This window comes from Ruditapes philippinarum, unplaced genomic scaffold (genome assembly GCF_026571515.1).
Source record: "Ruditapes philippinarum isolate M1 unplaced genomic scaffold, ASM2657151v2 ctg837_1_1_1_1, whole genome shotgun sequence".
Classification (NCBI taxonomy): Eukaryota; Metazoa; Mollusca; class Bivalvia; order Venerida; family Veneridae; genus Ruditapes; species Ruditapes philippinarum.
The window spans coordinates 335,834-347,161 of NW_026863278.1; the positions used below are offsets into that span (position 1 = coordinate 335,834).

An 11,328-nucleotide genomic window follows, 5' to 3' on the forward strand; every position below is an offset into this window, starting at 1 on the left:
AACAATAACAAAATATTAAAGACAAATAGTTCCAGTTGGTAAAAAGCAGGTTTACATTTACAATGTGTATTTCTTCAACAATAAACAATTCTACTTCCTTCGTATGACACTAAACATTGAAAAATAAAACCACTCCATTCAAATTTCAAAAAAATCCCAACAAAAACAGTGACAATTGAAATCTGGAAGACTTGTGAAAACACTGAAGTGAGGCTGTGAGAAGAAAACCTAACAAGTACAAAAAAAGGTTCAATGTTACCATTCTTAACAAAGTAACAATCGAATGGTTTTAATATCAATTTTTTTTTTCACATTACATAACAAACATAAAATAACGAACAAAGTCGAGTGCTTAGGCCATAGAACCAGCCGAAAGTCTTCATTGTAAATAACTAAAGTTTTAACCATAACATTATCATAGCTGGTGCTCTGAATTCATTGAGTATACAAAACATGTACATTTCTATTACACCCTCAGATTTTATTGTGCAGATTCCAGGAAAACTTCAATACTATAAAAACTAAAAAATTTAAACAATATTTCATTCAATGTTGAAAAGTTACAAAAAATGTTTTAATACACCCAGACATTGTACCATAGGCAAAGGAAAAATTCATTATTTTTTTTAAAGATTATTATTTCAAGAATTATACTTCTTCTTGATCAGACGTTTTGCCAGTGTTTATTTTAATGTTAATAATTTCTTTTCTCCTTCTGACACTTCATTTATGCTTCTTTAATTTTTAAGTATCTAAAAAAATAATTTTTTTTATTGATAGGAGTCAGAAGGCAGGAGTCAGAAGGAAAAATAAGCCCATACAACTGGACACTTATGCTTGTATTACTTCAGAAAGAGCTTAAGACTGACATTACAATATCAATATTATCATAATTACAAGAGGTAGTGAATAGCATTGGTTTGAATCTTTGAATCTTGATATTGTGTCAGTGTTAATACTTGACTCCTCAGATCTTTCCTGTATAAAAGTAAATGATTACCGTAATTGGCTTTACACATGTGGCTCAGTTCTGTCAGTATCGCCACAAGTTGTAACAGGGTTTAAGGGTTTGAACCAAGGTACATTACCGTAACCCTTACTTCTGTCAGTATCGCCACAAGTTGTAACAGGGTTTAAGGGTTACAAACTCAGTGACATCATTTGAAACACCATTGAAAACCAATAGAAACTTAATATTACATGTATTATCTTTTATTTAATTTCAAATTTTTATCATCTTTTCTTTTTACATTAAAAATTCAAATTTGTTACCCTAACAACGCTTGATATCTTAAATCAACATATCTATTTTTTAATCTGGACAAAAATATTCATCACTTTAAGGGAAAATTTCAAAATAACTATTCATTAAATAGTGAACAGTGCAGACCATGATCAGACGGCACGGATATACAAGCTGATCTTGGAAATATTTAGTTGCGGTCAGTAGGCTAAATGTTAACAATTACAAAGTGAAATATTTTTTCTTTGTCAATACGTAGGCAATAGGTTTATTGCCTCGCAATATTAATGCCCACGGTAACGCCATAGTAACAACCTAATTATAATTCTCTTTACTTTTAGAACACTTACTCAATATACATAACGAGTTTTGCCCATGTAGAAAAACAAACTTTGACAATTTATACAAAAATAACATGGAAAAATGAAATGCTGATTGTGTAACATAAAAATTAACAAATGGTTTATAGAACGAATATAAATATATGACATAGCAGATGTAGAAAAATATGAAAATTTATCTAAAATGGAAACTACAAGCACTTTTATAAAGTGGCACAAAAATCCCTTCATTAACATACAGAGTACTAAAATGTATGATAAAAATTGGCATAATTTATACCAATAGTTCTTCTGTTTGAACAATACTCTCTTCTACCCTGAAACACATTTGATTTGACCATGATATCTTGAGTCCAATTGACCATGGTCCCACATGCTATTTAAACAAGTTATACGAGTACATTTGACCAGGGTCAAATGTTGGAAATTTCAGTATTTGAAAAGAATCTTTTCACCGATGGTGATTACATTTAAAAAATTGCTAGCAATAGTCTTTTCCTTAAAGTTTTACATAAATTTGTGGAGAAAATATTTACCCCAAAAAATAATCTTTTTTTGATTACTTTAAACAAGCATAAAAAAATGTTTTCTTTCACAATTTTTATAATTGTTTCATATACCTTAACAGTCCTGCACATGTGTAACTAAGTTGTTTTTTTTCAAAAACAAATCTGTTCAAAATGTCAGGACTATGATATTTAATAAACATAACATCACATGATATAAATATATGAAGGATTTTATTAATGAAAGTTTTGATGAACTTAGGAAGATCCTAATTGAGAATCCGACCAAAAATACCCCTTATAATCATTCTTATGGCCTAGCTTAAATCTACACTTAAGACTTATAGTCAGTAAGCATAACAAACTTGACATTAAAAAATACACTGCATTTCTCAAGTGTTCTGTTAACATCAAAATTTTTTGCAATTTTTTTCTTAAACTGAACTGGTCAATAATCAGGTCTGTAACACTACATTTAATTGTCGATTGATATTAAATTTGTTTGTTTGTTTGTTTCATTTTACGCCTTATTCCAACAGTATTTCAGTCATATAGGCGGGTAGTTTTCCTAACCATCGTTCCTGGAGAGTTACACCAGTACAAGACTACCTTCCTCCGCGCTAAACTACCAAAGCATCTCCCGGGGATCGAACCCACCCAGAGGTAACTGGATTAGAAGTCATCGACTCTAACCTCTCGACCACGGAGGCGGTTTGATATGTAAACCTTGAAAAGAATATAAATATATTTGGGATGTTATTGGAAAGAACATATTTTTGGATACCTTATAACATATCTATACATAGCGGATAATACTAGTAAATTATTTCATAACAGAATATTATTTGTCATCATATACATTTTCATTCTGAAACAGTATTGACATATTTTTTTCTAGAAATATTTTATAAGAATATCTATATGATAGATTTCTTTTGTTCTTCTTAATATATATAAGGAAAATATGCCCATTGTAGACCAATCCATTTAAAGTTATAAACAAACATGCCCCCCCCCCCCCCGACTTTACTGGTTAATAATCATAATTTGTTATTTCACCAATCTTCTCAGAAGTTGATCTCAATTATGGTTGACACTCCATCATCACAGGAAGACGAATTAGGCAAAAATTGTCCGCAGTTAATTTTTTTACATCACTTCACCCATTCTAGTCTAGAAAGCTCTAGCATTAATATACATCAGAAAAACAAAGACAGAAATTATTGCCATAAACATGTTTCAGGTCACCTTCACTGCATTCACAGATGTTGCATAGATAAGACACTTAAAAACAGTAGCCAATCAATAAAGCACAGCCATCACATGAACATAATCCATCATATCTGAAAAATCTCATTATCGTTTTTTTCCCCCACTTCTTTTATTTTCTTTTTGTTGGCATTTTTATGCTCCCCAAAAAAGCAAAAAAGACACAAAATGTACTTCAGTTTTAGCACTTTTGGCAAGTCAGTGTCTCTCACCCTCTCCAGCCCACACTAATTAACAGTATATGCCAAGAAAGTACAATTAATATTGGCACATTTAAGATTTCATTTACACTTTCCATTGAACAGCTTATTGTATATTTAGATGTCTCAAAATTTCCAACCAATCATAGTAAGCCCAAGATACATTGGAAGAAAAATTCAACTGGGGTATTACACAGCGGTTTTTTTAAGATGTAAAGTTATTTTAGCCGTCCTTGAAATTTACGGAAGTGGTTATTTTCTTACGATATAAATTTTCTTAAAATTTATTGAAACAAAATCAAACCCTGCGTAAATAGAAACTTCTGTACCATATACATTATGACTTGGCACTAAACTTATTAAATTTCCTTTAGAAGTTGTATATTCCACCTACAACACATTATATCAGCACATGTCTTGAATACAATTTCTTTACGCTTGATTCAACAAACACAACTAGAACGATCTTCGCAACACTGGTATAAAACTAGGGAAAATTGTGGAACTTGCTCGCGAACAACTTTTTGATATCTCAAAAACAAAATTTTATTCCATGGGCTAGCACCAGTCCGCAATGTAATTAAAGTCACGGAACAGTTCTTGATCTTCCAGATTCAAACTTCGTCTATCTTTAGCTGGTGTTAATATAGCTTTTTCCTGAGTAAACTCATCATCAAAGTTACTGACATCCTCTGAATGACCCTGAAAATATACAAGATAACAATACTATGAAGCTGTGAAAATGGTACTCTACTTAAAGCTCTAGTTTCTCACATAAAAGTGGCAGACACAACTTTCATGTACAAGCTAGTAAAAGGAAGACCTCAGGCACCCTTCTGTGCATTATTTCAAGCACGAACGGGCACCTGAGTAGAACCACCGATGTTCAGTGAGCTTGTTGGGTAGCTTCTCCACAAAAATCCAAAATCCCTGTCGGGATTCGAACCCACAGCGGTGATGGGCAAGTGGTTTGAAGTAAACGACAATTAATTGTGAAATATAATTTTAGAAAATACTTACTACAGTGGGAACAAATGGTGGCTTTACTTTCCTCATTAACAACTGATTCCAATCGAGATTCTGTAATAAAAGAAGTGCATATAAATCTAATTGTAATTAATAACAAGAGGGCCATGATGGCCCTGAGGTCGCTCACCTGTATATAGCCCCCCCCCCCCCAACGTTGCAGAGCCAATTTAACGTAAGGGCTTTTATTTGCACAAACTCGGTAGACACCCATAAGAAGATGTTTCATGCTAAACATTTAAGCTCTAGTTCATTGGGCTTTTTAAAAGATTTTTTTTTAAGTTTTTACTATACACATATAGTTAAAAACAATGACACCCCTGGGGCCGGGCCAGTTTTGACGCCAGGGCTTTTATTTGAACAAACTTTGTAGACACTTACTAGAAGATGTTTCATGCTTAATATCTAAACTCTAGCTATTTGGGTTTTTTCAAAGAAGATTTAAAGTTTTTGCTAAACACATATAAAGAAAATCAATGACCCCCGGGGCGGGGCCAATTTTGACCCCTGGGCTTGTATCTGAACAAACTTGGTAGACACCTATTACAACATGTTTGATGCTCAATATCTTAGCCATAGCTCTTTGAGTTCTTTAAAAGAAGATTTTTTAAGTTTTTACTATATGCATATAGGGAAAATCAATGACCCCCCGGGGCGGGGCCAATTTTCACCCCACGGCTTTTATTTGAACAAACGTGGTAGACACCCATTAGAACATGTTTCATGCTAAATATCTTAGCTCTAGCTCTTTGGGTTCTTTAAAAGAAGATTTTTTAAGTTTTTACTATATGCATATAGGAAAAATCAATGACCCCCGGGGCGGGGCCAATTTTGACCCCAGGGCTTTTATTTGAACAAACTTAGTAGACACACACTGAAGATGTTTTATGCCAAATATCTAAGCTCTAGCTCTTTGAGTTCTTTAAAAGAAGATTTTTAAGTTTTTACTATATGCATATAGGGAAAATCAATGACCCCCGGGGCGGGGCCAATTTTCACCCCAGGGCTTTTATTTGAACAAACTTGGTAGACACCCATTAGAACATGTTTCATGCTAAATATCTTAGCTCTAGCTCTTTGGGTTCTTTAAAAGAAGATTTTTTAAGTTTTTACTATATGCATATAGGGAAAATCAATGACCCCCCGGGGCCGGGCCAATTTTGACCCCAGGGCTTTTATTTGAACAAACTTGGTAGACACTCATTAGAAGATGTTTCATGCCAAATATCTAAGCTCTAGCTCTTTGAGTTCTTTAAAAGAAGATTTTTTAAGTTTTAACTATATGCATATAGGGAAAATCATTGACCCCCGGGGCGGGGCCAATTTTCACCCCAGGGCTTTTATTTGAACAAACTTGGTAGACACCCATTAGAACATGTTTCATGCTAAATATCTTAGCTCTAGCTCTTTGGGTTCTTTAAAAGAAGATTTTTTAAGTTTTTACTATATGCATATAGGGAAAATCAATGACCCCCCGGGGCGGGGCCAATTTTGACCCTAGGGCTTTTATTTGAACAAACTTGGTAGACACCCACTAGAAGATGTTTCATGCCAAATATCTAAGCTCTAGCTCTTATGGTTTTTTAAAAGAAGATATTTAAAGTTTTTTCTTTCGGTTGCCATGGCAACCAGAGTTTTGCATGGAATTAAATTCTTTGAACAATTTTTAAAGGTGACCACCAAAGGAACATTCCTGTGAAGTTTGGATGAAATTGGCTAAGTGGTTTATGAGGAGATGTCATTTAAAGTAAAAGTTTACGGACGGACGGACGACGGACGGACGCCAAACGAAAAGCGATCACAAAAGCTCACCCTGTCACTTTGTGACAGGTGAGCTAAAAATCACTTTAATAAAGCAATATTTAATGGAATTATTCTGATTTGTTTGTATGATTTATTTATGAAACTATTTATGCATGCCATAATCCTGACTAAAAAATAATGTACATTTATTTTACAAAAATTCCTATTAATTTACATGTAGGTGGAATCCTGTCTTGCTTTAAAGCAAATTGGAACAAATGCTTATTTTCTTCAGGACCCTCTATCTAATGACTTCATAGGTACAAACTAATGAATAATATAAACAGTGTTTACACATATCTTGCTACTTTGTCACAAGTAAATATGTAAAATGATGTTACCCTAAAGAAAGCTTGTTTCTTAACATCTTCAGCCATCTCTCTCACTGGATCCTAATCTTCTATCAGGGTTACGACGTAACAACTAGAATAATAATTATCATAATTAATACATCTGTATTTTTTACAGGTTATATGGCTCGATATAAACGGTTGTTTGGAAATTTACCCCTTGCCTAGCAGTTCTGGTTATATTGCAAACAACCATTTATATACGGCCATTTAACCTGTCATAAATATTATAACAAATTTATAATAAGCAAGTATCATTTTTTTTTTTTTTCAAAGTAAGATTTCTTCATAAATCGACAGAGGCTGTGTATATAAACTATATAAAATCATAATTATCAAATGAAAAGTAAACATAACATACACACATGCAGTATAACAAGGAGTGATATATGCAGTACTGTTATTCTTACTATTATGTACTTTCAAACAATATTGAAATCTGGTGTTTAAACAATAAACAAGAAAATGAACGAATCAGACCAAAAATTATATATTTTCCTATGCAAAACCTGAATTTTTCTTAATGAGCAAGAAGTAATAGCTTTTAAAAGATTTTTCGCATTACTGTTATGACTATTGGAACTTCAGATCATGTTTTGTTTGTTTGTTGTTTTACATCACATCGACACAGTATAGGTCATATCACAACATTCCAGCTTTTACTGGTGAAGGAAGACCTCAGGTGTCCTTCCGTGCATTATTTCAGGCACGAACAGGCACCTGAGTAGAACCACCAACGTTTCGTAAGCTAGCTGGATAGCTTCAGATCAAGTGACACCAGTGCTAGAACCAGTGAATTACAGACTTACCCTCCTCATTATAGCTATGGCCTCTGTGGATAAGAATCGTGGATATTTCACCTCCTCATTTACTATACTATCAAACACTTCTTCCTCATCATCACCAGGGAATGGTGACTGGAAATAAATCATAGCACATGTATACAGTGAGTAATATTCAAAATATCATCACCTTAGTGAAATAACAGATTAAAGTGACTTTCAGCTTTTCTAAAGGTTACTAATGTTATTTTTAGCTAAATCATTTCATATAATTGTCAAATCAAAAGAAGTAAGGTGGAAAATGAATTTAACTGACAATAAAATACATAAACAATAAGGAAAACCCTTGATACCAGTGCCTCTAATTTAATGGTCAACTCTCTATATTTGAATTAGTAAAGCTGACAATTTTTAGGAACAAACATCATTTACACGTTAAAAGTAGCTTCTGTTTGGGGAAAGGGTTTTAAAAATAAATTGTATTCCCCAAAAATTTTTAAAAATCTTAGTTTAAAACAAATTTTTTCCAAAATAATAATATTTTTTAATTAAAAGATAGAAAAAAAAATGCAAAACCCTTCCAAAAAGCATTTCAAAATAAGTAAACCAGACCCCCCAATAAACTGCTCAGTTATATGGTTCTGTCAAATTCCGGGGCAAAAAATTCCCGGGAAAAAAAAATCCATTCCTTTTTTACAAAAAATCAGCAATTTTAAGATAACCTTCTGAATCTAGCAGTAAGTTATCCAACTTTAAATCTCTGTAAACAGATGCATTGTTCACTGATTACATTGTTGTGTGTATGATAATTCAAAAAATTTATATTATAAATATGAACCATTGCTATTTGTGGAGATATTTCAGTCTATAACTTGCTATAGAGTTAAACTAATACTTTCTATTTGTAAAGGAACTCCACTGAGGTGTAAAAAGCCTAATATCATAAAACTTATAATTCTTGAGCACTATAAAAACACAGTAAATAAAAGATAACAAAGACATTTAGAATTAAATTGAAAATCAATATCTATTTCAATTTTTAGCCCAATTAGAGTTTAAAAATGTTTCAACACTTCATTTTTAGGTCATTTTGCTTTCACAAAAATTATTATTCTGGTCAAAAGGAGAGAGCAAATTTCAATTTTTCACATGTTATTCGGGTCGCCCTTGATCAAAACTCATGAAAAATTTTTTAAACCCTAAAACCCCTGAAATCCTTTAAAATATACTGACATACCGGTAATGCATTGTTATTAAACTTTTTTATTAAAGATGTAAAATTTAGTTCTTTCAGGGGTTTTCATTAATTCAACAGTTCCTTTGAACAAAACACAATAACCCCAAAATATCTAAAAAAAGTTCAAATCCCCCAAGTCTTGTCCCCAAAACTTTGTTAACTTGGGGACTTTTACATAAATTAAATACAAAACAGTTAAAAAAAAGGCTTTCCTTTAACTTTCTTTTTTTGTTTCTTCAAAAAAAAAAATTAATTTTATTTTTTTAAAATTTTAAAAAAATATAAAAAATTATTCTGAAAATATTGAACCCTGAACAAAACCCCGAAAAAAAATGTCGGGGTTCAGTAAATCGTATTGTGTATATGCTCATCATCCAAATCTCCCCACAGGGAAATAGCTCCATCACAAATATTACATGCTCCTGAAATATACAATAAATGTTCATGTATATTGCATATTGCATTTGTACGCCAAATTATATATTACATTTTTACATCATCGTCCTTGCCATCATTTCCTGTAAACAAGTATACCTGATGAAGACTTTTGAATATCAAAACGTTGTTTTGTTTTTTTAAAAATAAAACGATATATTTTTAAATTGAAACTGGAGTTGATTTTACATTCCAATTTACATGTATTTCATGTTTATTGTATTTAAAGCAGCATGCCTCCAGATTTGTGCTGGTTTTTTCCCTCATGAAAACTTACTCCTGAACCTGCTTAATATAATAATATTTAATTTCTTAAATGGACTTACTCATCTTCTATTTTAGGAACTTTCCATTATACATTTTTGGGGTATCAACATGAAACTTTAAAGCGGTCAGTCTACAGTGTGAAGACCAGTCAGACTACTGGAAAACAAAGACTACCCACTCAGCAGAGACAGGTTTAAGTTGTTGGTTGTTGTTTTTTTAAATGACAAAAATGTAAGGAGATATACCCTAACCTAGGAAGCCACTTATTCCTTTAACTAGTTAAGAATATATGCAAGCATTCCCTCATACCCCCAAAAGATCAAGGAATGGCATTGTTTTAGTGATACGAAAAAAAAAATATGTCATATTTTAATATACCTGGTAATACATTTATATACGGTAATACAATTTAAAAGTTCAGCAAGGACTAGCGGATATTTATACATTTTCTTCAAAATATGATTTTTTTTTTTAAATTTCACTAATCTGGAGTATGCTTTTATTTTGTTTGTTTGGTTGGTTAGGTTTTAGTCACTGCAACCAACACAGTAATAGGTCATATGGCGACTTCAAGGTTGCCCTTCCATGCATTATTTCAAAGGCTGAAGTAAGAACCACGCCACTGTCTGTTAGCTTAACTGATACCTTCCTCACATGAAAGAATCCACAGCTCCTTCCGGGGATCTCTTTAACTGAAAATCAACAGAAATGTTTTTTTTGTTATATGACAGTGTTAAGAACACTGTTATATTTTACCTGAGTTTGGAAGCAAGCAAACAAATTCACGAGGTATGGATGTCTCATGGCATTAATCACTTCAAAAATTCTCTTCTCTGACATAAGACTTTCCACTTCATCTCTCGCAATTATCTCCCCTTTCTTTAATGCTTTTAAGGCAAAATATTCCCCTGTATTTTTATACTCAGATAATATGACCTGAAAGTTAAAAAAACCCAAAAAAGTGTCCATTACAAATGAAGTTGTAATGCGATGGTTTCAAATAAATATAAAAGTTGTTTGTAATGCGATGGTTTCAAATAAATATAAAAGTTGTAACGCGTTGGTTTCAAATAAATATAAAAGTTGTAATGCATTGGTTTCAAATAAATATAAAAGTTGTAATGCGTTGGTTTCAAATAAATATAAAAGTTGTAATGCGTTGGTTTCAAATAAATATAAAAGTTGTAATGCGTTGGTTTCAAATAAATATAAAAGTTGTAATGCATTGGTTTCAAATAAACATGAAAGTTGTAATGCGTTGGTTTCAAACAAATATAAAAATACTATACTGATTTTTTTTTATAAATACCTTTTATTACCAGTTTGTTTTCTGGACTTAGTTCCTATTTCTAGCATGTACAATTTTTTTCATTTGGTAGTTTATATCATGATATAATAACATATTAATAAGATTTTTGATCAGCTAATGACTACATGTAATATTGGACAAAACAATTATACAATAGCAATTAAATTGCTACATTTCTGAAAATTGATTAAAAAAAAAAGGGGGCCATTTACTTTCTATATAATACTGACAGATTGAAATGAAAAGTTACCTTTCCAAAATGGCCACGACCAAGAACACTAATGGGTCGAAACTCTGACATATTGACAGCTTGACCGGTAAAACTGGAAAATATAACTTTGAAATATGAATCCAAATTTGATGAGCTCAAATAACATGTGAAAGACATTTGCGTTTTACTGTGAAAGCATAATGAAACTTTTCATACAATAACTCGTTAACAAACAATTCCTTTTAAAAACAATAACTTGTAAACAATGACTTCCTTTAAAACACACCAAAAGTAGAAGAACTTAGTAGGGATTTTTTTTTTGCTTATATTATAGCCGATATTCGGTCAT

General features: G+C 31.9%; 1 protein-coding gene across 1 annotated transcript; it reads right to left on the reverse strand.

Moving 5' to 3' along the window:
• Positions 1-4,080: 4,080 nt before the first annotated feature.
• Positions 4,081-11,085, reverse strand: LOC132721684 (serine/threonine-protein kinase N2-like). Its single transcript, XM_060706032.1, is given in 10 exon segments — positions 4,081-4,261; positions 4,580-4,639; positions 6,730-6,762; positions 6,764-6,811; positions 7,548-7,655; positions 8,097-8,302; positions 8,440-8,468; positions 9,079-9,179; positions 10,216-10,395; positions 11,019-11,085. Coding segments are annotated over 10 exon segments (960 nt in total). The 5' UTR covers positions 11,070-11,085; the 3' UTR covers positions 4,081-4,117.
• Positions 11,086-11,328: the final 243 nt, after the last annotated feature.